Source organism: Neodiprion pinetum, chromosome 3 (assembly GCF_021155775.2).
Source record: "Neodiprion pinetum isolate iyNeoPine1 chromosome 3, iyNeoPine1.2, whole genome shotgun sequence".
NCBI classification, from domain to species: Eukaryota; Metazoa; Arthropoda; class Insecta; order Hymenoptera; family Diprionidae; genus Neodiprion; species Neodiprion pinetum.
Window position 1 is genome coordinate 3,760,575 of NC_060234.1, and position 26,997 is coordinate 3,787,571.

The 26,997-nt window shown below is 36.9% G+C and overlaps 1 protein-coding gene across 4 annotated transcripts in view; it reads left to right on the top strand.

Annotated features, from left to right (window-relative positions):
- LOC124213818 (octopamine receptor beta-1R) overlaps window positions 1-26,997 on the top strand; it is an 86,963-nt gene that overhangs the window by 42,825 nt on the left and 17,141 nt on the right. Inside the window, exons 1-3 of one of the 4 annotated variants that reach the window (XM_046615476.2) lie at window positions 10,574-10,797; window positions 12,601-13,399; window positions 14,824-15,121. The exons of the other annotated variants lie outside the window; for them this stretch is intronic. Of the exons in view, the coding sequence (XP_046471432.1) occupies window positions 12,722-13,399; window positions 14,824-15,121 (976 nt within the window). The 5' untranslated portion in view covers window positions 10,574-10,797; window positions 12,601-12,721. Of the gene's footprint in view, window positions 1-10,573; window positions 10,798-12,600; window positions 13,400-14,823; window positions 15,122-26,997 lie in introns of those variants that run through there. 4 annotated transcript variants of the gene reach the window in all.

The following is a 26,997-nucleotide window of genomic DNA, read 5'->3' on the forward strand; positions in this document are numbered from 1 at the left end:
AATGTAATTTATAATTTACTTGTTACAAATCGTTATTGGAGCGGTCTCTGAAACTGATTTCAACTGATTTAGAATACTGCAGACCACGGTTTCAAAAACTTGGATTAATCAATAATTTCAAGCAGCCATTTTGAGACACGTAAATTTATATGAAATCTTATTTCGTCCTTTGACTGTTTTTAAATTATCTCTGTTTGATCTCTTCGCAAAATCCTGTAATATCTGATCGAATTTCACATCAGAATCAGATTATTGTTCTTATCATGAAATTTATGCAAAGCTCGATTTTATAAATACGTAGGTTATAAAGTCTCATACGATTCAATTGTTCAATTATATTATTAAACACCATATCATGAGATCCGTTAAACCGTAGACAAAATTTCGGTCCATGGTATGTAAGTAGTAGAAAATTGTTCACAAAATTATTTCCATGAAGTATCGCAACGGTTTTTTAAATGCATAAAATACGACGGCGTTCCACGAAATTTGATCAATTATAATATATAGTAGGTGGTTATAAAATGCTAAGAAATCGTGCGTAATTATCTGGATTCTCTGTGGAATCGTGTGAAAATTCTATATTAAATATAACGTTGAATCCTACGTACGGTCGTCTGAAATCTATTCAAGTCCATTTCATTGCTGTAAAATCTAGTGGAGCTTACTGGAAAACATAAACTGTGAAATTCTATTAGACCCCAGAGATAATGAAATCTCATGTAGGTAATACTGCAGACTTGAGAGGAATTTTGTCAAGGTTTCGTAATAATTTGAGATCTTTGAGACTCGACGCGGTATCGTCGAAATCTGAAAATCATTTATTCCCCTCGTAACAAAAACACTCGTGTATAATAACTTGGGTTACGTATCACTAATTGATTGGCCCGAGGTCAACAGGTATTTCGTCTTTGATACGTTATTTTTTTATGATTTTTTTTTTTGATACGTTCAATTTTTCGTGCTCTTGTCTAATTCGATCTTGACTGTGACTTCAGAAGATTGGACGATATCATACTTCTTTAGATATGCCTGAACGACATGAAACAAACAGTTTTTGTAACTTCCATAAAGCATCGGATTTATTATTTTGATTTTCTTGTCTAGACTGCGAGGATATTGTACCAGTGTTTTCTGTAGCCTTTGTCCGAATTTGTAATTCCGTCATTATATTTAAGAGTGAGAGGGATGACGATTGTATGAGGGAATGATTAACGGAACATTATATCTCGATAAGTTTATACAAAATTATCGTTAGGACTTCGTTATTGTTGTTTTTTTTCTTTTTTTTTTCCTTTTCAGCTCACATGACATGTTTTTTAAAAGCGAACAAAATGGCAATTTTAAACTCGTTTTGTCCATACGCTATAAGCAAAAATATATGGAAGACCATTTCTTTTAAATGGACCATATTTAACGAGACTCGGTGATAAAAAATTTTGAAAAAAACTATGACTGAAATATCAGAATTTGATGAAAAACATCCGAATAATGCTCGCGAATGGAATTTGTCCACATTGACTTTGGTCACAACTGTTCAACTTTCGTGTAATCACCATGAATTTATTCATTTCATCATTTCAATTTTTTATTCCATCAAACTTTCCTCAAGACTGTATACCAAGGACCAAAGTATCTTTGTTCTTTCTCTTCATTAAATCGGAGACTCGATTCCAGGGTCAACAAATTTTTTAGTCCAATTCCAAGCCGCAAACATCGAGAAAAGAAGAAAAGCACATAGCACAAAAAAAATATCGTGCGGGTGCCCTGAAACCTTTGGTTCATTTAACAAGAAACTCTCTGTATACTTTTCAAGCTGCTCGGTGAATTCAAATGTTATTTAGGAAGAGGGAAACGGAAATTGCGTATCTAATACCGTGTGGTCTGATATTTGTTTTACAAGAAGATGAAGAGGAAGAAATAGAAGAAGGATGTCGATTCAATTTTTTCTGTGTCGTTTTTTCTATTTTTATTTTAAATTTTTTTCCACGATTTTTTTCATACTGCGTCTATGCCTCTATATATGAATATACATACATATATATATACATATATATATATATATATATATATGTTATACTTCCTTTTGTGCCTCTCTTGAAGCAAAGCCGACCTCTCATCCCTTGCTTTCGATCAAATAGCTGGGGCAATTTTTTCCCCCGCAGAAAAAAACGAACCCATTCAAAACCGAGGTGTGAAAAAAAATTGTGTGGGCGGGATAAAAAAAAAAAAAAAACAATGTGAAAACAAAGAAGGGAAGCATAAAAAAATAAAGATAGGAATCTTGGAAAATATGCATTTTTTCACGCTCGCTCAGTGTAAATATACTCGACGTTCTCCACCCTCGCCATTTTTTTTTTTTTTTTTATTCCGTCTCGCCGTTCATTTGTTGTGACAAAGTGACTTGAGGAAAGTAAGTCTGCCAGAACTTTAAAACTGTTTCACTTGCGTTTGGAGATCTTGGACGGTCTCATGCTTTCCAATTTCGATGTACAGAGAAACATCAACATCCGCGGTGTTTAGTGTGTATGAGAAAAAAATCCCGATCCATGAAAAGAGTTTAAAAAAATTGCGCGATAATCTTCCAAAGAGAGCAATTTACAATGTTTTCGTACCACAGTCAAAAAATATATTAAATTCTGCAAGATGAAAAAGGAGAAAGACGGATCCAAGCGACTGATGGATAAATGATTCATTTATTTTTTTAAACCCTTATATAATAGAACAAATTTTTTCATTATTTATTTCCGTTGAAATTCAAATCAGGACGATATGCTTATTTCTTAAGCGGTAAGTATAAAAAAGAGTCTAGATTTTTGTTGGTTTGAAAGTAAAAAATTAGACAAGCTTAACTTGGATGATCATAAAACACTGTCCTTGCGAATGCACTCTAGCCCAAATTTTTGATAAGACTCATACTTCAGACTCACTATCAGCCTGTCACCCTTCTTACAAGATCGAAACTGCAGAAGTAAGAAGTAAGTTTCGGATAAACTTTTGGATTGACTCAATTTTGTTGAATTTAGGAAAAGTCTCGAGTTGTCCTTTCTTCTTTCTTACCGTAATTTTGTTTCGCGCCTTTTTCTCGTACTACTAGTTTTTTTTTTTCTTTTCTTTTTCCTTCATTTATCTTGTTTCTTCTCAACGTTCCTCAAGAATTTTCTACGACGTACCGCGCGGTGACATTTAACTCGGTCAGGGAACGCTTGAAAATCCAATAGGTACATTTTTAGAAGTAATTTTACGAGCGGTTAATTTCTAATACAGAAAACAGCGAACAGCAATTTAAAGAGGTGAAGAAAAAAAAAAAAAACGGTTCAGAATCAAATCATTTTCACGAATAAAATAGAGTTTCAATTTCATTGTTGGTTAAATTCGTGAAAATTTTACTGACCGAAAATATGTAAGCAAGCATCGAAGCACGTTTGAACGTAATTTAATATCGTGCATAATAAATCACATGGTTGCGACAATTGTTGTGAATTTGTAAACTTTTTTTCTGTGTCGTATTTGTTTTTCCAACAACTCGTAACAGCGTAAAAACTCTTTTCAACCCGAATCATATCCAATTGGTATTATTGTGCGCGTGCAAAGAATTCATAACATAATCACGGGAGCAGAGCGCGTTTGCTAGTTCAAATTTTCTATTGAAATACGTTGACAAAAAGCGGGCGAGCCAACGACAAAGCCCGACCGAATTGCAATTCGCAATTTGCAATTTGTGATACCGAATTGCGGAGAGCGGTTGATCATTCGTAATAATTGCTTGCGCGGATTACATCGAATCATAAACAGCACCTCGGTGACCTTAAAAGCTGGCGTACACGGAGGGCTAGACGACCAAGACAAATACGTCTCGCCCTGAGATCGATTCACAGTTCAGTTAATTGCTCCAAACACTAAGCAGCCAGAGCTTGAGCTTTGGCGAGGGCCTGAGGCAGCTGCGTTGAATAGTCGAATTCCAGTCGCACAAATACGACTTCTGTATGATTAGCTCGTTATTCGTCGGTGATAATGGACATTGGCTTTGCCGTAAGCTCATCGTTGTCTCGACTAAAACATGCGTAAGCCGATAAGCGCCGACTGAGAGAAATTTTTAGTTCCGGTTACCGCTCAGTCCTTGACTATTTTCATTTTTTACCATAATCGAAAAATACCGGAAAGTCTGGTATGCGTTACTATTCCTTCTCATTACGATCACTGTTGCTAGATTTTCTTGTGACTGTTGCATAAATTTAACGCTTGTGCAAGAATAAATCGACGTTAAAGCCTTGTTGAACTATAAAAGTAGAGTAAACCTCAGAAACTGATTTTGCGTTGCAATTAGCAAAAAAGGATCGACAGTAGGGCAAAATGGTTAGGCGTACTTCATTTTTCGTAATTCCAACGATATTCAAACAGTTTGTTTTTAACGATAGCTGTTTTACTGAATTTTTCTAGTTACCGTGACAAATGAAATTTTTCTCAGTGCAGACTGTTGGTCAGCGAGTCGGAAAAGGAGAGAACAATGTTTCGATTAAGAGATGAAGTGATCGTTGAGGCAATCATCATCTGATTTCAGAATGCGGTGTCGATGATAACCATGGCTGAGTCAGGAGTCAGAAAAAAAGGAAAATACCGCGTTCAAAAGTCTGTAAAAAAGTAGACGCGAGACATTTTGAAACTATAACTTACCGGTTTCGATCTGCGGAAATTTATGTTTCAGGCATTTTACTGGAATAAGCAAATTTCCATTCTTCTGTATTCAGAAATTAATGTGATGCCTGACGTGTGATTGACCTAACGTAACCAAGAATCATTCTGACCTAAGTGATTCCAACCTAAATCAGAATCATTCTAAACAAAGTTGTCATAAACTGAGTTTGAATCTTTCTGACCTAAGTCGTACTAACCTTGATTAGAAACATTCGAACCTAAGATATTCTGACCTGACTTAAAATAACTCTGACCCAAGATGTTCCAGCCTGTGTCAGAATCATTCTAATCTAAGTCGTCATAACCCGAGTTAGAATCGTTCTAACTCAAGTCAGAATCATGCTAATCCGAGTCGTCATAATCCGAGTTAGAATCGTTCTAACCTAAGCCGTTCTAGCTCAAGTTAAAATCATTCAAGCCCAAGACGATCTCACCGAAGTCAGAATCATCGTAACCCAAGTGGTTTTAACCTAAGATAAATTCATTCTAACCCAAGTCGTCATAATCTAAGCTAGAGTCGTTCTGACTCTGAAAAGTGTAAATAACATGTTACTGTGTGACGAAGTTTGGTCAAAAAATAAAAAAAAAACATTTCCGACGAAGACAAAAATGGTCTTCCAAAGTGGGACCTTTCACGTTCCGCGTGGATTCTGCTCCTCGAGAACAAAACGTCAACTAAAATCGCGTTTGACTAGGTTGAGGTGTAAATTTTCGAGCCTGGTTAAATGCATTACAGCCAATCACCGGCTGGATTTAAACCGAGAGTAAAACAGCTCGCTCCTGCGGGAGTCTGGAAGGGAGACTTATGTATTAATTAGCAATGACTCAAAGCTACTTAACAAACTTACACCGTATTCGTGTTAACGTGGCGCAGTCTGTTGATGAAAAGTACATAAGGATTTGAATAAATCGTCGATGGGCAATTAAGCTCATTGAAATTTGGCGAATTTCGAATCGAAAGTAGTAGAGACTTTGGTGCAACAGCAGACTGCGACGGGTAACTTAACCTGGGTATCGGTAGGAAAGTTAACGAGCGTCGTACAGCCAAAGCGGGAAGTTACGGAGAGTCAGGAGGTGTTTTATTATCCGGTGTTTGTCATCACGCAATACATTCGCTGTGCGTTTGTAGGAGGAATTAGGAACACTGACTGCTAACCCCGAGTCTCTAATCTCTGAGGATTTAATTATAACTTCTATCAATTAATTAACCGACTGTTTAGTAATCCTGGCGGGGGTTACACAACCTTGCCATAACCAGCTGCGATATTATCTCTCAATAGTTGACTAGACAGTTATATAGTCGAAAGCTGCCAGCTCAACAAACTTGTACCACTGGAATAATTTGATAAAGACCAGATAAGACTCGAGATGGTACATCGGGGTGAGATTCGAGAGAACACGGAGAGAAATTTTTTTTTTTTTTTTTTTACCAAAGTTCGAACCCTCGCCGAGGGACTTTGCGAGAACTTCTCCAACAGTCGTCGGAGAGTTCTAAGAAGAAAGGACGAACTTGAAAACGTCTCAGCGGTCGTTGCTAATTGGTAGTAAGAAATTCACGTATCAAACTTGTCGATGTCAGAAGATAACAATTTTTATTTAAACCCTATTAATCTGCAAAATTGGTTATTCTACAGATCTTTAGGCGCGAGTTTCGACGCACAGTTTTCATTAAAGATCAGGGTTCACGATCGGGTATAATCTTCGGAAATTGAGCTTCATGTGAGAAAACGAAAACTTCCTTTCGGATCAGAGTATTAGAAAATTTCTGAGAGTGTTATAAAAGTTGAATACCGCCTCAGAGAATAAAAAAAGAAATAAACAAGTTTTCGAAATCTATCCACACGTTTGAAAGTACTTCAAGTAATTTTAATAACGACAACGCGTGACTTTAAATTTTATAATAACTTACTTTCATGGAACAATTTATTTATTAAGCCTTCGTGAAGCGTATAAAACGCTGCTTTGAAAATTTTCGACAAACAAGTCAGCTAAAGTGAACGAAAGATTAACTATTTTAACGAGGGAGGGTGAAAATGTTGCAAGATTAGAATATAGAAGAGTTCAAATGTCGAATTTTCAAAAAAGTCAAGATCTACCTCATGGAATTTTAAAATATACAATGTCCAAGAATGGAAAAGTTAGAAAAAAACCAAAATACGAAATTGACACAGTGAATAAGAATATAATAAAACAAAACGTTTACAGAATTATGAAAATCTCATCGATTCTACACTTCGATTTTCTATATTTTGACTTCTCGATACTTCGACTCTGTAAATTTTGTAATTCTATTAAACAGATATTTGCGTCACTATATAATTCGATATTATGGCCCTGCCACGTTTTGTGATCCGTTTTAATTTCGGTTCCACGGACTGAGCGATCTTAGAATGATTACTAAAGTAACCGAGTTCGATTTCTTGCTTATTAAAGTAATTACATCGCAGCTACGTCATCTTTGAAGCCTTAGCGAAAATTCGTCACTAGTCCTTTGAACTTGTCGTTTGTGCAAACTGCGATGCAAAAACCGCAAATAACTCAAGGATGCTAAAAGGGCGAGCGCTTCTTCGTGGCTGTGGGTGAAGGAGGGTCGAGATGCGGGTTTGGTTCGAAGCAACAGGCTAGGCGTAGGCAAAGAGAGACAAGCCCTTAATTGCCGAGTGTAGGTAGCAGAAATTACGGAGCAACACCGCTCAAAGTATCGGATTTCGATTTTGGATTACGTTAGAAATTACGCAATTTTATACAAACCTTACAAATTCCGTTCTAAAATTTAGTGTCCTAGGACTTACATTTTCGTCCACACCGATTTTTATCACCATTCGTTTGGCAGTAAATTTGAATTATTATTGTTTTTTTTTTTTTTTTTTTTTTCACCAAGAAATGATTAAATTCAGTTGATAAGATTTAGAAAGAAGTTTAACCGGAAGCTCGTAACCCGTTTGAAAATTTTGAAAACATACGTTGTGCTTCGAAGTGAGAAGAGAACCTTGTTCTTTGTTTCAGATGCGGTTTTTTTTTTTTCTTTTTTTGTTTTTACAAAATGTTTTCCAATTTTATTCGGAAAAGAATTTTCTTCCCGCCCGGATGAATAACTATTTCCAAGCTTTTCGTCACAATCGTTTACACTTCGCCCCGTCACTTTACACCCGTACGTGTTTAATCTTCTTAATGAAGAATTTCTCGGCGCTTCTTTAATGTTTCTCTACGTTACGGGTAGCGACGCAAAACGTAATTCCCGTCAGGTTGTAGAAAATATTGGAGCGAAATACCGCTGATTGCATTTGACATTCAGTCTGGTTCATAAAGTTACGTAATATAGGTACTTATATTACATAACAATCGGGGGAGGTGGTATCGATGGTAATAAATATAAAAAAGTCGTGGGTTTGTCGGTAAATTTGACGCGAAACGTGAGAGGAAATGAAATTCGCTAAGTAAGTGTATCGAAAATATTTCAAGGATTTTCCAATCGAATGTCAAAAGTATAATCGAATAAATAGAAGGCAAAGAAAGACGGGAAATTTTTGCAGAAAACTTTATTTAAATTCCACACTGCTCCGACCTGCCGCCGACTGTTGCTTTCACAAGATCTTCCACACGAACTTCTTCACGTACGTGCTCCGAACGAAAATTATGCAAAATCAGTCGTCGAAATATTTCAAAAATACGAGATCCGTGAATAAATTGAATAAGTTATTCGTTTCTTGGGTTAAAAAAGAACGTGTTTTACGATTGGCTTACATTAGGTTTCATATTCGCGTCAAAGACGACAGATTCAATATCGGTTCGAAAATTTTCGACGGTTTAATTGAGAGTGGGATGATATTCACTTTCAGCATTACGGTATGCCGAAACAGAAAATAATCAATCAATTCCTTCGTTGAATTACCGTAAGTTTTCTCGACGAGCTTCGGTGAGAAATTTGAAAAATGTCAGGAATCAATATTTTTTTTCGCAACCTGTACCGACGAACGACGAACACCAAAGGCTTAAGTATGCGCAAAGTTCAGCGACCTGTAATCGGTATTTCGGAGGTATTTTGATTAATATTTTTCCTTCCTGTGCCTCATTATACCCCGAATTGCTGGCAGCAGGCAATATAACCGTGCAATGATAAACTTCGATAAGGTTTTCACCGGTTTCAGTAGATGTAATCACATATTTCGCGTGTTATTAAACCTCGCGACCCAATTTTCGAATTACGCATCTATTTCACATTTTTTTAGAAAATTATTCAAAGAAATATCTAAAGTTAAAAAAAACAAAGGTCAAAAATGAATACATCGTCGAACCATTTTCTGACACGTCAAAACACCTGACTAAATCAAAAATATATTTTTTTTCGAACCTCAGTAATAAAGTGTTTCATTGAATAGGCAAGTTTCGTTTCTTGGTGTGTTTTTACACAGTATGACGTTGCAAATAATTGCCATCTACGAGTATAATTCAATGTCACGTGACGCTCCGCGTATTTCACAACGTACCTTACAAGCTCAATTTACGATTCTTTTTGCAACGTAGCAAGTTTCATCCTTTTGACCCGACGTGACGCATAGCCGGAGCAATGGAGAAAGCGTGAAGACAAAATAAATAAATAAAACACAACGAGACGAATGAATAAATCATAAAATCATCGCACTGACGCGACGTTCTATCTCAAGTGGCTCGTGGATCGATCAAAAGAAGCCTTCGTGGTACGCTTAAAAGCTTTAAAGCCGAGAACCGTGTTAAATGCGAAAATTGATAGATAAATATGAGTTGAGTTGAATGGGGCAATATTGAGTGGGTGAGATGACGAAGGAATTACGCGTCATGTATCGTATATGAAGCTTGCCAATTAGTAGATTCCTATAGTAAATTTCGCTCGAGTTGCTGGTCAAATTACCGCTGCATTCTCTAGATCGTAAAAAGAGAAAAAAAAGTAAAAATGTCAAGCAAGTAATTTACAAATCTCGTATCGCAAAATGTATGGTTATAAAAATAGTTTTTCGATATTGATCAACGAATATAATATTTGAACTGTGAGGTTAGTTTGTTTTACAATTTACCGGTAGAAGATTTTTGAATTTGAATAGAAGGATCTTTACAATCTTACACTTAGTGCTAAAAAAAACTACGTTAGTTGCAAATACATTTGATATTTCACTTTTTTAATCTAAAGACAGCCGAATGATCCAAGTTAAATTGACTAACGTGCCGAAGTTGATTGTTTGTTCAAATATAATATACCGTCAATTCGCATTCGTACATTAAATATAATCATTACAAATTAAAAAAATATTCGTCGTCCTGTACCTAAATTTTGTAAATTGTAACCAGTGGTCTTTTATAACGACATCCAATTGTAAAATAATCTCCCGCGATTCTGCATTATATACATATAACAATCGTAGACTGTCGGAAAGATGGAAAAATTATTTAAAAAAAAAAAAAAAATACCCGAGAGAAAGAAGCAGAAAAAAAAAACAAAAAAAAAAAAATTTTACGCTTAAACAGTGAAATGTCATTACAAATAGCTGTTCGCGTGACGAATAACCGGTAGTGAAAACTTTTCAGAGGGTTCAATTGTCAAGGTTGAGCTTTTGTCGCTACGCGCGTAATACGTATAGGTGGATAAAATCGAAGTATTGTGGGAGAAAAGAGGGGATGGAAGTTTCACCCGTTGAATATAACGAGGTGGCGGCTGCACCCTTAGCATTTTCAAACGTCAAGGTTTTCCCCAATTGTGCAAAAGCGATGTACCTACATCAGAAGCAATTGTCTCTTGGGGGGGTCGAAGAGGGGGGAGCTTGCGGTCATGTCAGCCATACTCGATGCGTCGTCGGCCAGTTTAGTTTCGAATCGAATTTTTCCTCCGTCGACAACAACGCGCGGCGCCGTTGTGCGTCGCGACGCTCAGTCTGCCGGCGTCGTTCGAGGACGTCGCGTACATATACCGGTGTCTCTTTTCTCAACGTCAAAGTTTTACCCAACGCAACGGAACGTTAAACAAAACCCACGTCAATTGTGATTCGGTCTTGTTGTACAATGCATACGTATACACGTATGTCGCATGTAACCAGATATAGCACAAGCGTACACGCGTACGAATGAGACACGGTGATAAACGAGGAGGATGAAATTATCCCAACGCTAACCTTCCTCTCATTTGTGTTAATATGAAATTTAATTATTTTTGTGGTTTTACCGTGCTTTGTACGTACGATGATGATCACATGATGTCGCAAAAAACGGTGTTTAAACTTATACGTTTACGTTCATTCAGCGTCAATATTATTCGTTTGAAAAATTCAAATTGACTTTGGGATAAAAATTGTTACGTCTTTACGTGATAACAGTAATGATAAACAAAAATAATGACGACGACAAAAATTGTTGTTTCTTGACGGATATTGGAGAAATGAGATTAACTTCCGACGAAAAATATTTCACTCACACTTTCGTTGATTACTTTTATCAGAGCTTTTAAAATCCCCCTTTCAATTCTCTCGCTTGACAATAATGTTGTCGGAGAAGCGGACTTGTACCTTGAGTATAAGCACCGAGCATTCAAAATTGCATCAATTGTAATTCGAAGTACGAAAGCTTCGAGCGTGAAGATGATAGAGTGAAAATGAGCAAACAGTTTGCACTGTTGTTTCCAAATTTAACGTAACGTATTTTCGATTAAACAATGTTTTTTTCACGAAAAAATAAAAGTTCTGATGTGAAATTTTTGTTTCAAAATCTCTCGAAAGACGTGAAAGCTAAGAGAAATTTCAGTGATCACTGCGTATCTCTAAACATATTCGAACGAGGACGTTTGAGAAGCGAATAAATTACATATGAATTCATCTCCGCGTTCTATTTTCCTTGCCTCGTCAATTTAAATTCCTCTCGAAATAAAAAAGGAAAATAAAAAGTATGTATACTGTTATCGATAAGAATCTGTTTCGTTTTACGGACTAAGAATTTCGCGATTATTCGTAGCTTTTTACACTGTCATAATTTTCGACAAGTCGAGGGCGATTTTTCGCTCGAGTGTCGTCAGACGTGTTATTGAAGTGTCCAAAATCTTGGCAAGCGTATACGAAATCTTATTAATACTCCAAAATACGACCGCTGTAAGAGAACTGCGCTATTTAATACTTGTGACATGAAGTGCAGAGAGCGTGATCGTCTCGGAGTTGATCTATCGCGTAAAATAACTAAAATAAAAAAAGAAAACTCATCCTTGTTTGGATACACTAAATAATCCAAATTGAGAGCTCTGAAATCGACGCAATTTATCTCAGCGGGCACGGAAGCAAACTAACCGCAGATGCCTCAACGAAAATTAACTACTGCTGCTGAACGCTCTTCATCAACTCTAGAAATAACCATTAAACAAACGCGTTGTATTATAGATGAACAGAGAGAGAGAGAGAGAGAAGTAAAGCACTGCAAGCGCACCCGGAAATTTGAAAATACTAAAACACGCACTCCGACTTCCGATCTGGCAGTTGTTGGCGTTACGTTGAGACAAACAGTGCGGCTTAATGTAATCGACGATTGTATGTTATAAGCGGTTCAGTGTACCTGGCTTGTACAGTGTCCGGTAATTTACTCTCTGTTATCGCTTCGGGTACATATAACGTCTTTCAGACATGAAAATAATTTATCCATCTGTGTTATATATATATATATATATATCTTTTCTTTTTCTGGCTACTGTATTTGTTGCCTTACGTCCGTCAAACAATGTTTTGTTGATGTTTTGGCTACGTTTCGTATAATACCAGTCGAAAGCTAGAGTGCAGACATTGGCAAAGCACGAGATCAAATTTCTCTCACGTACTATTTGAATAACGTGTACCACACCATCAATTTGCAAGTAGTTAATGATCAATTCAATAATACGACTTCCAACGTTCATTGATTCAGTTCCTTTCCATGTTCTTGAAAAAGTGCAACGGTAATTGAAGCAAAAAAAAACACTCAGAGCAGTATCTTGGACTGTAAAAGGTGGCGCTCCGCCTTTGAGGGATACTGAGATGTACAGTTGATGAATATCACGCGAGGAATGGAATTGGCGAGCAAGTGTCCAGACCTGGAAAGAAACAGATTGTCAAGTAGCCTGGACATAGAAAGCCTGAACGAGTTTGGATTCGACTTGGTGAACACAGGTGTGGTACCGACGAGTTCGACGCCATCGGCAACAGAGGCGGACGTAGCCAGCGTGTCGAGTCATCAAGTGCACTTGAACGTCCCATTCACGGTGATTAAGGGCGTGATCATGGTGAGCATAATGACTACCGCGGTTCTGGGCAACGCTCTCGTGATAGCCAGTGTACGAAGGCACCGGAAACTCCGGGTACCGACCAACTGCTACGTGGTGAGCTTGGCGGCCGCCGACCTCCTCGTAGCCATGTGCGCCATGACCTTCAACGCCTCGGTCGAGCTTTCGGGGCGTTGGGTGTTCGGCAGGTTCATGTGCGACGTCTGGAGCTCCCTCGACGTCTACTTTTCGAGCGCTTCCATCCTCCACCTCTGCTGCATAAGCGTGGATAGGTATTACGCCATCGTACGACCCCTTGAATACCCCATAATAATGCGGCGGGCCACCGTAACTCTGATGCTTGGAAGCGCCTGGCTTCTTCCCGCCCTCATCAGCTTCATACCCATATTCCTTGGATGGTACACCACCCAGGATCATCTGGACTTTCTCACAAGCCATCCGGAGGTACGCGACTATCGATTCTTCCGACCCTGCCTGCTTCCACAACCACTTAGCGACACTTTCTCCCACCTCTTTTCGTCCTTGCGTCTGCTCGGTCACACGACCGAAATCGACCTGCTTATTTTACTGTACTTGACAATCGTACTCATACCTTTATTTAAAGCAGATCCGAACGTCAGTCTGACTTCAAAAAGTCGAAAGCACGTCTAGGTGAAGTTCTAATCAACCAAACAGTTCGGACAAAGCTCAAAGTCTGGCTCAATGATGAATCTATACTTTGAGGTTCTGGAACATTTTTCTTCTGGACGAAAATCACAGCTTTTCTTACAACAGATCCATTCACAGTCAAACGTGAATTCTGCGTCTGAAAGTCTCTTTCTACAAAATCGCTTCATATTTTTATAATTTAGTGTCTCTGACCTGTGTAATATTTCACCATAGTGTTAATCTTGAACTAATAATTAAACAACATGATTTGCTGTTACTTTCTTTCCTTCTCATTCTAACCGCACCCATCTTAATACTCCAACATTCCAAGAGTCTTGACTCGTGGATCGTCACCCTGATTTCAACTCAAGACTCTGACCCACAAGTGGTAAACTCCTTATCGATAACCACTTTTAAAGATTCTCTGTTTTTTCCGGTTGGCGATGAACTTTCGTAAGTATATCCACTGGCTCAACTCACTCCGGTCGCTTCATAAAACGGCGTGCTCATTTCAGTTGAGGATCAAGACTCCGAATGAGAAGATAAAAGTCCCAGATATATTTTTGCTTCAATCAGGGAACCACGAGATCCGATAAGCTTCGAACAATTCAATCTTGTATTGCTTGCTGAAAATTAGGTAACCTGATAACCGCCGCTTGCTTTTCTCACCAAGCCGAATCCAATTTCCGAACAATTCCATTTCATTATCTCACGTCATGATTTCACCGGTGACGTTATTGCGCAGCGAATAAGGGTCGAGCAACACCCACGACTTCGGGGTTACCCGTATAAGCCAAATAGAAATATGCCATTTATCAAAGAGTCGAAGGAGTGAGTTGATAGCAATCCCCAAAGGGGCCTTTAGCGACTGGTTTATTTGTTCTTAAATTGCGTATGTCCTAACGCCTCGATTACACCTTTTGTTTTATGCAGGATAACGTTTCTCTCGAGGTTAAATTAATTAAAATCGTGGGTCGAGAGGAAACACGATTCGACGCATTTACATTAGAGATCCTATCTTGTTAACCAGAATTATTTCACTTCCCTCCGTCAGCACCGTCAGACCTCGCAAGCAAATGACCTCGCGTGTTACGATATTGGAGTTTCCGATTCAGTTTTCCTCCTTGCGATGGCGATTTGTCCCGGGTAAACCTTGAACCAATAGATAAAAATTATAATAAATATTAAAGTATAAAGGTGAAAACGTTTGGGTAAATCAGGTGTGCGGATTCGTGGTGAACCGAGCTTACGCGGTGATCAGTTCCTCGGTATCATTCTGGATTCCGGGTATAGTGATGATCGTCATGTATTGCAAGATATACAAGGAGGCGATAAGGCAGAGGAAGGCCCTCAGCCGAGCTTCGAGCAACACTGTCCTGAACAGTGTTCATCTCCACCGAGTTTCCACCTCGCGTCACCACTCAAGGGCCTCTCATCAGCTTTTGCTCCATCCCAGCGACGCCAGTGATTCCCGACGTCCTTCGTACAGAACCGCCACCGAGCTCAATGCCGAAAACGGTGAGTATAAATGGGGGATAAAGTTTGGTAAACTATACCTGGTGTCCTTAGAGCTTGCACGGAAGAGGCTTATCGATGAAAAAGAGAAGAACCGTTTGGTGATGGTCGTGGAGTTCGTCGCCAAGGCTTTACCGGCTATGATGAGGTATACGGCAAAACTATAAATAGGAACAATGTCGGTAAAGTCAACTTTGTCGCTTAGACGTGAAGACTTCGACTCGTTGTCGGTTGGTAGAGTTTTGTCCTTTCGAAAGTCTCGCAGCCACCGTTCCACGGTGTTCAAGTAGTTACGGCTCTTCCGTTATCGCGCTAATGTAAGTTCTGGCATCCTTTTTACTACTTTTAAAACTCTTTGAAAGGGACGAAGTTCCGTCTGCTTGCAGTTTTGAACTTCTGCCCGACAGACGCGCTGTTTTAGAACTTTCCTCACAAGAAATTTTATCATTTTACTCTTCTCGTTTTCATATTGTAAAGGACGTTTTACGCCTTTTTTTTTTGAATTTCAATAAAAATATGGCGTGTGTGTATAATCCAAACAATAAGATATACAACAGCGGTGTTGATTAATTTTACATGAGTTTTGTCAAGTGGTCGAAGCTGAGGGTGTAAATTAAACGCTGTATATTGTTATACCGTAAAAAGCAAAAACTGCCAACTTCCCAATTTAGTATCAACCCCTCGCCATCCTAATGACTGAGAACTGGGTTTCTTTATTAGTTTGTCTTTTATATTTGACCCTGAATGATGGTCTTTTTATTGAAGCTGGGACCACGCTCGTAAAATTTACCACCCCTGGATCATTGTATCAAGTATTGATTTTCCTAGATTCCGTTTCCATGCATTCGATTTATTTTTTCCCGGTTGATAAAACCCCGCGATTGTCGTCACGTTTTCATTTCTCATGTACCACGTGAATTTATATTCAGCTCCACTTTAACCGTTCAACGATAGGGGTCACGAAACAACCCGACACTCAAGCTTTGTGAAGTTTTTCACGGTTTAACCTTGGGTTACGGACTAGCTTTCAGCGTTTTCAATACCTTTGGGAACATCCATTAGAGTCAGTTTGTTAGAGCCCTTATTGTAACTCACCGGACACGAATGTCCGATTAGTGTTCGATGTTTTTACCGGTACGGTACGAAGTGTAAAAAAGCCTAGCAGTTGAAACGCATTGACTTCAATTTCAAGCAATGCGTTTCTAAAACACAATTATCCTGAAGAAAAAAAGATTGCTCTTCACTCGTGAAAATTTTGACAAAAATGAAACATCTCAGGATACCGATGGCGATCATTACTTTTCCAAAACAACGGTGGATATACGAGTAGTCGATATTCTGAATACTTAGGTAGAAACGCAACCCTCTCCTTGATTCCCTGACACATTTTGGAACTCATGGCTTATCCAATCGCTTTGAGAAATTGGATCGAGAAGCACTAATCGATGCCAGAGTATATTTTCACGGTGAATTCAAAATCTGCACGAGAGACTGTGACCGTCAAAAAATGAAAATTGGATACGAAGACGTAAATTACGCTCTGAATAAGCTGTTAATGAAAGTAAAACGTTAACCACGACCGTAAACAACAATTTAATGTTGGCCAATTTGTTTGCCAAGATGATATACGGTTAATGTACGAAAATCTGAATATTCAGAATGAGTTTTAAGTCCTCCCTCCTCAACTAGCGCACAGAGTCAATATATTTACGCGAGCGATTCTGTTTCGAAATTCCATCGCTTATCTACCCTCGTTCAGAAGTTAAATTAAGCAACATCGATCGATGTCGAGAGTATTTTTATTCCTTTTCGTGGCTTAAATGCAAAGTCGAAAAGTCGACCTCCAGCTTTTCAAAATATCAACTTAACAATTCACCTGAGTTTTTTTCAGAAATCAATTGTTGTGATAACGTTGAAGGCCACATTTGAAGCAAGTACATTCATAATCCGTAAAATATTACGGATTATATTAAAATATTAGAAATCTGTAAACGTGCGTAAAAAATCACCGCTACGGAAGTCGGTTTATTTCCGTTTACCAAGATAACAGCGTGTCCTTGTTAGTATTCCGAAAACCCAGGATAAATTAAACGTTCCCTTTAATTCCCGGCTCAGAGTGGATATATTTACGCAAGCTATTTAATTTCGGAACTCAGCGCTTACGTTTTATACCCTTCTTGAGCAGTTAATTTAAGAAACATCGATCGATGGATTATCACGAAGATCAGTGACCTTGGTTCGTCCGCTCTGCACGCAGGTAAATGGCACACGATCCATTGGCACGTAATGTTAACAACAACAGAAAGTAAAACATAGTTTAATTTAACGAATCGCTCTTGCAGTCTAGTGAAAAAATCACTGAAACCATAAGTAAAAAATACGTGTGTAGGATTTGAGAAGTTAGGTTGAAGTTGGTTGACTCGCATTTGGTGACCAAAAATCTCCTCTTAACGTAGAAAACATGTCAATAATGGATATTAAAAAGGGAAAGTTCGGTTTCATTGATACAACCTCAAGATGCTCAAATTGTTATTCGGTTATTTCGATCACACTGTTTAGTTCAGTTTTAACGAATAAAGGTTTGTTTTTCCGTATATAAATTCTCTGTGAGTGGTCTGAAATTCAATTTTCACGTATAATATGATTGAAAACCCTTTATTGTTTTGGTAATTCATATTTGAGTAAAAAAATTGATCTGAGGTGGATTTTGCAGAGAATTTAATACAAACAGTACGCGTATTTGATAATAGAAGAAAAAATATTGAAAAAATCCATAATTGTTTCAAAATTATTACCAACCGAAAACTCTCCAAGTTCAATTTTGTGTAAGCAAATTGATTTTCTCATTGAAAAAAAAAAAGAAACAAAACAACATCGTTTCAATTAAATTTGCATTATTTTTCGTATCTTATCGTCAATAATTGTTCCAGATTACTCAACGTGATTTATACCAGAAATTTTAGAACTGAACGATTATTTTAATCGACATACGTACCCGATACACATTGATATTAATTTTTACAAGGAGCTTTTATACCAGCGATAAATATCAGAGAAACAAATGGCTGCAGGGGCGTATCTATACACATAATGGAAATGTCAAAGTCGGTAAGCTCCCCGAAACAAAACACATATATTCCGATTTGAATAATATCGGTATAAACAAACAACGGACGTTTCAGCCTCGATGTTTTCCCAGCTGCAAGCTGGGATGAAAAATGATCGAAAGGGATAAGGACAATGCCAAAAAAAAAAAACCAACATGAAAGGGAACAACGAAAACAAAAATATTGGTTACGCTGTTTGTGAACCATCGGATTGCTGAGATTCTCATCTGAAGCCAAAATCAATATCTAGCCGTGTTACACGTCAGACGAAGAGTGAAAAAAAACTTTTTAAATTACTGCAGTTATCCGAGTTTGGCGATGTTCAAAATTCTTCACTTATGATACGCGTTAATTGATTTGAGGAATCCTCGTGAATTTCAGTGCTTACGAAGCTTCGTTTATTCCTAAGAAAAATAATGCGACAAAAAATGTCTGTAACTTACAACAATCACTAGCAATTGCTGATGATAAATTTATTGAAATTTATCGATGTTTGATAACCGAAACATTCTGTGGTTGTATAATTATCCGTCCGAAGCTTAGTTTTCAGGAAAATCCATTGCAATATTTAACAGTATAATTAATGGGTCTGAAACTGAATAATCTCTAGGTTGATAAGGTAATTGCGGATTAAAAATATCTATACAATTGATCAGTCGAAGTATTTGTTTTTTTTCTTTTTTTTTTTCTCGATAAAAGAAGTAATTTTAACGAGCTTAGTTTAACCGTTGAACTTTTATCGATAATCTTGAGTTCGTCCATTTCCTTTGATTGATTTTCAAATAATTAATGTTCATTCAATCGTCGGAAAGAAGTTAAATTCTTGTCTGTCAATTTTCAAATTTTCATATTCCCTCAAACAATTCGACGATCCGCAGTAATTAGACGCAACAATCTACCTTCGAAGTAAGTTTCCCAACGATGAGCCAAATTGTCAGAAGCTCAACCCTGGGATGATATTCTCTGCGACAGTTTCATTAAGAGACGAGAAACGTCCGGTTCAATTTTCTCTGATTTTTATTTACCCTCTAGGAATTCGCCGCGTTCGCGTAATGCGCGAAAAGCGTGGAGGCCTCAGTTCTCGTGGGAAATCCGTCCCGAACACCCCGCGCCGTTCAGAGCTTTCCTCATAACAAGAGACTACGCGAATGGTATCCTTCAAGAATCGATTCTCGCTGAGGCGACTTTTTGCCCCCCAAATCCCTCTTTTTTCACCTTGAATATTTCTCATATATACATACATATATATATATTCACTAGGAGTACAAAGTCCGTTTAAAAGCAAAAGATCTTTCGGAACAAGAAGCGCTGCGTTAAATTTTATTTAATCAAAACCCCGCGGAGGAGTTTAAAACGTTGATAAAAATCGAGGAATCGCTTATATATTATCGTACCAGGGATGAAAAGCTCCGGCGTCAAAAAGTTCCAAGCGGAAAAGCTTGCCCATGGTTTAATATTAAAGAGATATAACCAACTCTGAATAGCCTACCGAAATTTTTCTCACCGTCCAAAATGCAAAGGCATGAGTTTCAATTTACAGCATCCAGATGTTTTCTTTCACGTCGGAATTCTTCGACGTCCAAAGCACCGAATTTCTACGAAACGCTAATCAGACGCATAAAACTTCGCACGAAAATAGAGACGATTTATCTTAAAATAATCGATACTTCAATTTACCTGTTTGAGTATAATTTCAATTATATCTTTTTTTTCTGGTCAATTTCAATGTTTCCAATCGCTTTAAATTTGATAGGTAACAATTGGTTCAAAATTTGCAAACAAAAGCTTTAAGCAAAAGAGACTGAAAACATTGACACAAGTTCGAGGATTTACAAACTTCAAAATTAGTCGTTAGATTAACGCATTTTTTTCTATTCCGCAGATTACGTTTCACTTAATTTATTTGGCTTCTATAGAGATTTTTCAACTCACGTTATTTACATTCATTGCTTGCGAATTCGCTATTATTTATTGCGAAAATTCGGGTCACTAAATATTTGTGAATATTGTTGTATATTCTTAAATCTTTAAACTGAATAATAATACCCTGCAGGTTGTACTGATCCATAATAATTATCAAAGTTTAACAAACCATTATCGTTATTCTCTAAATTATTACTACGCGTTATTATATTCATTGCCTACGCATATTAAGTATTGAATATTCATCACATCGTGCCGAATGCTGACCTAATGTATTAAAAATATCTTCAACGAACCGTGATAATTAACTATTTTACAAATCGCGAGGCGGCAGGAAAGAACACTTCAAACGTTATTGCGAAAATTATTGAAACGTTATTTTAACATTAATCAAGCTTGCTGAATTTCTCCATCACGTCTTTTTCCTTCAATTTTTCTCATACTGTTCTAAGTGTTAATTTTCCGAATAAAGTATTTCGAAACGCCAATGGTCCAAAATTTTTTCTAGAAAATACGAAACGAGAATACGAGCTGTAGAAACGAATCTCTTCAATTTTAAATAACTTACAGGGCTTATTTTGTTCGTAAATAAATTTTCTACAAATCTACAAAATCCGATATCGTATTACGGTGAAATATATTTTCTCAAGGCAATGATTCACCATTCATCACTTACAATAATTTCACTAATAACGTATTTTTCATCAACAATTCCATGTATAAAGAATTCATTTTGAATAAAAACGATACCTAGTTCATTAAAACCGTGCGAACGATACGGTTTTTTTTTTATTGTTCATGTAATTTATCTCTTCACAGAAAAAAAAAATACGAAATATCTATCCGAAACCTTCGTTAAGTACGTGAGCTTTCAGTTACTACAACTCTTTGATCGGACTGTACATCTGCTACGTATTTAATTAACGTAATACAAGAGACAAATGACAGCTGATCGTGGGGGTTGAAAATTTCCTACCAATCGGTGCGCAAGATGAAAAATAACAGGGTGAAAATGCTGAGGGATGTTGCGCAAATTAGCGAAGCCGATATCATACAAGACGTCAGGTTTCGAAGGTACGGAATCTTCACGTAATTAATTATTACACCCTGTTATACGCATCGGGTCCGCCGGTTGTGTGTAATTACGCGTTACCTTAGGGTTAAGGGTGGAGGGTGCAGGGATGAAAACCGTGTCAGCCACGCAGATGTCGGCGAGGTTTCTTGCTTTGTTATACATTATACGTAGAGCCTAAGCTCCGCGGTCTGAAAGATGTTTGACACAAGTTTGCACTGCATCCTCATAACCGGAGGTTATATTTAAAACTACTTATCTCGGCTGTGCAGCCTCCGCGGAACCTTCGTCAAACGTACACTTGACCCCAGTGATTCTGAGAAAATTAATTAATTTTGTCAACGAGTCGGTTAAGTTGGCAATGCGGAATCAGCCCGCAGCGCCACCGCCGGTCGGCTGCGAAACGATAAGATTAATATTTGTAAACATAACGTAACCTAGGATCCTCGAATTTTTTATTTTTGTAATTTTGTAGCTTACCTGAAACACACCAAATATTTGCAAATATAACGTAACTTATAACCGTCGAATCTTGTACTTTCGTATTTTTATATTTGACCTAAAAACACAAAATCTTTGTAAAAATAATGTAACCTATGACCGTCGAATTTTGCATTTTTGCATTTTTGTATTTTAACCATTAATATAAAATCTTTGCCAAATCAAGATAACCCATAACCATCGAATCTAGCCCATATATACAAAATTCTATTCAATCTTTGCAAACATAACAACCCATTACCGTCGAATCTAATCTAAAAATACAAAATCCGGCTCAACCTTTGTAGACAAAACACAATAATTTACCCAATAATAAACAATTCAACGATCATAGAGGTTGTGTCATGTCTTCAAATATTCAACCGAATTTTGAATTTTAGGTTAGTTTCTACAGTCATAAATTATGTTATGTTCACAAAGATCAAACCGAATTCTGTACTTTTGGGTTAGATTCTACGATCACGGGTTACGTTACGTCAGTGATGATCGAAGCTGTTTCGAGGCCGGCCGGCGGTGGCGCTGCGGGCTGAATCTGTATTGCCAACCCAACCGATTCGTCGATAAAATCAGCAGCGATAGAATTACTACGGCCAAGTGTACTCCGCCATGCTTCACGCCGATTCTGTGGGCGTTATACGCGCCTCTCGTTATGTTACGTTGTGCGTTACTTTGCGTCAACTCCAGCCTTGACATGGACGAGTATTAAATGAATCAACGTAATGTAACAGCTTTGTAGCGTTGCGATCTTTTGTCGTGGATTAGGAAAATAGGATAAGGGATGGGTGAAATGACACGAAATAAAGGAAACGCCCCGTTTCAACGCTACCCGAAAACAGCTTTCCTTCATGCTCGCGTATTACGCTTTTCGTTCGCATTACTGCTGCAGAACTGCGGATATTCGGTGTCATATAATATAAATGTATTTGTGTACGCGGTTTCTGTATTATACGAACGAACTTCAATGAAAGGAACCGAAATCATAATGAATTATATTTGATTCAGGAACAAAACAAATGTGTTTTGTAAACTGTTTTGTGTGTAAATACAAAACATATTTTTAGAAACAAATATCATAATTCAGACAAATTTCACACTAGTATCTAATATGGAGATTAAATTCGTAAAGAAAAATCAAAAATTCTGCTCGATAGATCGTGAAAAGTTTACGTATATTTGCGACCGAAAACACATTTTATTTTCAAAAACGTGCAACTAGAATTTGAAAAATCGTCGTGTATTATGAAAATTTAGTTTGCGTTGTAAGAGAGAATAAGTAAATAAAAAATTTCAAACAAACTGTTCATCAATTTGGAAGATTCTAAGCCTTCTGTAGAATTGTTTATAAAATACTTTCACACAACTTATGAATAACTGATCAATGATTTGATTCAACACTATCGAATGATTATCTGAACTTTAATATCAAAATTGTTTCTTTCTTCTATATAATTCAATAACCAACCAATAATTATCCTTCAACGGTAAAGAGAAAAATATTTAAACCTTCTGTCATTCCTACAATCGTTATTTCTGATTTGAGCATTCATGAAATACGTTATATACCCATCTAGTTGTGAACAAAAAAGAATAATAAAATTTTGGTATAAAAATAGTTTCCAAAAATACCGTGGGATGAGAATAAAATGCATCATCGATTGGAAATATGTATTTTAAAACGTATCTTCTCACTTGCGGAAGGAAAAAAACGAGCTTTTGTGTCAAAGGTTATAGACTATATATCGGGATATTGAAGAGGTTAGCCGAGGACTTGGTCGCAAGGATATACATGCATATACATAATATAGGACAAGTTCTTGACACAAAACTGTGAGACACGAGTGATGCGGCATTGATTCGTTGCCACTTTATATTTCATCGGAGAAATTTATCGTCAGAGACAAGCTGCTGGCTCGATAACTGTCGTAAAAGAATCGGCGGAAATTTACATCAAGCATTTTTGTAAGTAGTTTCTAAAAATTACCAACGACTGCACGAACGGCAGTGAGCTAATGAGTTGGCAAGTATTTTTTTATAACTTTCAATTAGAAATCAAAAGCGAATGATCCGGTCTCCGGGTTTTGAAACCTAATATTTTTCCACACCTACCTCGGGGCTGAATTCCACGATCAAGGCGGGGCAATATTGGCATTAGTCGATTCTGAAGTCTCGACTCGTTGAAATTCGATAAATAAAAATTCATCCTCGACTTTTCCCCTCAGGCCCGAAACCCGTCAAACAGAAATCCAATTTTCCCCGTTCTTACCCTCATTCTGGACTTCGTTTGTTCGCCCTTCTGCGAACACCTTTCACCCTCTGTACACCATAAGCACACGTGTGTACTTGTGTAGGTGTTTTACAGAGACCCGTAAACCTACTTTTGCGATTTTATTTCCAATCGAGAATCAAACACTCGGGATTTCCATGTTAATCGAGATTCGTTTCGTCGATGGGATGTTTTGGCTCTTGTTTCTACATCGGCAATGAACTCCCATTTGCAGATGAAAAGAGAATGAGTAATACGAGTCGATCAAATTTATCAACGTGTGAAAAGCAATCGACGCTTTTCGGAGGTTTTGTAAATTACTTTTGTGTCGTGCCTCTATACGGTTTCGAAAATTGACATTCAAAATCAATTTCCTTTCCGATTCCCTTGCAAATTTTTGCACAGTTTGAAAATCCAACGTGATATTTTTGAAAATCGGATTTACAGATTCAAACGATAGATTGAATAGACGAACCTCGAAATGTTAATTTTCAGATAAAAATTGTTTACGAATATTATACTACAATTAAAACACAACAATTGTGCGATTTTTCAAAACTTTCCATCATTTTATCAAAATTCTCAATCGAGGTACGAGTCAAATTCTTGCATCGGTGAAACGTGATTAACCCGTTCACTTTAAAATAAAAACAATAACTCAAAATTCCTTTATTCGAGTAAAGAAACACTTTTCTAACGATTTTGATATGTTTTGGACATGTTTCGGAAATGAAGTTGTTTTTTTTTCTTTGAAATTAGCGTTTTTCCCGTCATCCGAGAATAATTATACAAAACGGATATCGGCAAGAAAATTTTACTCTTATTTCGTTCGCTAGACAATTATTTAATATGCTGTATATTTCGAGAAAATCGTGAAAAACAAAAATCAAGATTGTACAATGTAGTGTACAAAAAAGCAAATGGGTTGACTAATATCATCGAACCGACTCAAGAAAGCTTGAGACTCGATACCTCCTCCTCCTACCCGCGTAATAGACTTATGTAATATCAATCAGGTAACATCGACCGGTAGTTATATTAAACGCAGGTCGTCCATATTTGCCTTCCTGTACCTGATACACTCAGTGACGTGACTGCAATTCCGAAATTGGATGCGGAGACGACCTTTTCAATTAATAAGAGAGAATAAAAAATAAAAATAAAACAAAAAAAAAAAAAAATCGCAGTACCTTATACTGAAATAAAGAGTGAGTCCATTTTTTGAAAATTAATTGTACAAATGCGTTGAAATTGTAGATTTTGTTCACGAGACTCGTCATTTTTGACTTCTCAGAAATTTAAGAGTAATTAAATGGTTCGCTTCGGTTCATCTTGATTCGGTTTGATATCGAATATTTTTGTAATTGAACAAATCTTGAACGTAACGGAACTAGGTACAAAGATTTATCTGAGAATTATGATCGTATTTGATAACTTGGAATTTATTCCAAGACTTTGCGGAAAGTGATGTGAAAAAAATAAATAAACATACGTGCCTGTAATGTTTCACAATATTATACGTGACTCGAAGAGATTCGATTTTGTGAGATTTGAATTTTAGATAATTTTGCGAAAAATTTGTCGAGAGAGCGTAATTCGTCATAGATGATTTATGAATGGCACATGGAGCGATAGAAAGTTTTCGACAAGATTTTCTGCGCTAACTATACTTTCCGTTACTAGTTCGGAATATATATCGGAAGATTTAGATCCCTTGGGATATACTCGCGTCCGTTGAATAAACGGCTTGCAAAGCCGATCGATAACCACGAATCCAAGTTCCGCGTATTATAGTTGATGGAAGAAAGTCGACCGATTGACGTTATATTTGTCTATTTTTTACATTAACAGCGTCTGAAAATTAACGATTTTTAATTCCGGGACATGAAACAAGGACTAGTAGTTGCAATTTATCAATTATGCGTATAGAGTGTCTCGCAAGTAATTGGAAATGAAAATTTGCAATATTCTACTTTGATATTTATAGGGACAAAGTTTCCTAGAGCGATATTTCTATACCTTGAAATTCCAATCAAACTTTAGAAACTATATGTTGTATGCATGTCACGTGAGAAATGGTGAATTATTCTTGTGAAATATCGAACATGTATCTATCAAGAAAAAGAATTAGAATTGAGAAAACTTGAAGCAAGAATAAAAATTTATGTTTCTTCGCAAATGATTTACAGCGTAAAGAAAATACAAGTGACAATGCTATCGACAACTTTGACCAATCCCTTCGGTTATTCGTTGAAAATAAAACATGTGGAATATTTTCTGGAAAAAAATGTAAGCCTGCTGACTTGAAATAAGTTTTATAAGTATCAACATGAATATATGAGTATAATTTAAAAACTGATAAAATCGATATATCATTTTATACAATTTTTTATCTACGTCAAATACCAATTTCGTTACAACGATCAATTTTTTCTCGGTATGTCTTTGATCTTTTTCAAAAATTGATATCGCATTATCGTATAGAATGTGAAAAATTCTTTTACTCTCAGCAATATGTTTCATATTCCATACACTGTATATTCTTCACCCCGACGTAATACCATGTGAATTTCCTTTTTAAATCCGATTGCATTTTGTCTTCAATGTTTAAAGATGTTCCACAAACTTTCACAGCCCGTAAGTACACGAATTTGGAGTCTAAAAAATCAACTCCAGGGTTTTTTTGTTCAAAAAATTTAATACCCTGCAAGAATAAGCGTGTAAATTTTTTTTAATACCAACTGTTCAACGTTTACAGAATTCTTAGCGAAAAAAAAAAAAAAAAAAAATGTTCTCGCGGGTTATTCAAATAGGAAATTTCAAATGGCCAGCGAAATCTTTTAAAATTGAGCTACGGGAGAATTTTTTTCTCGGTAAATAGCTCCTTTCAAGACCGTAGATTCGATAGTTTAGTTTTCTTTTCTTTTTCTTTCTCTTTCTCTTTTTGGCTCACCCAACACAGATGTATACCAAAATTCCTGAGAGGCGGCATAAATTTTTGAGAATAAGAATT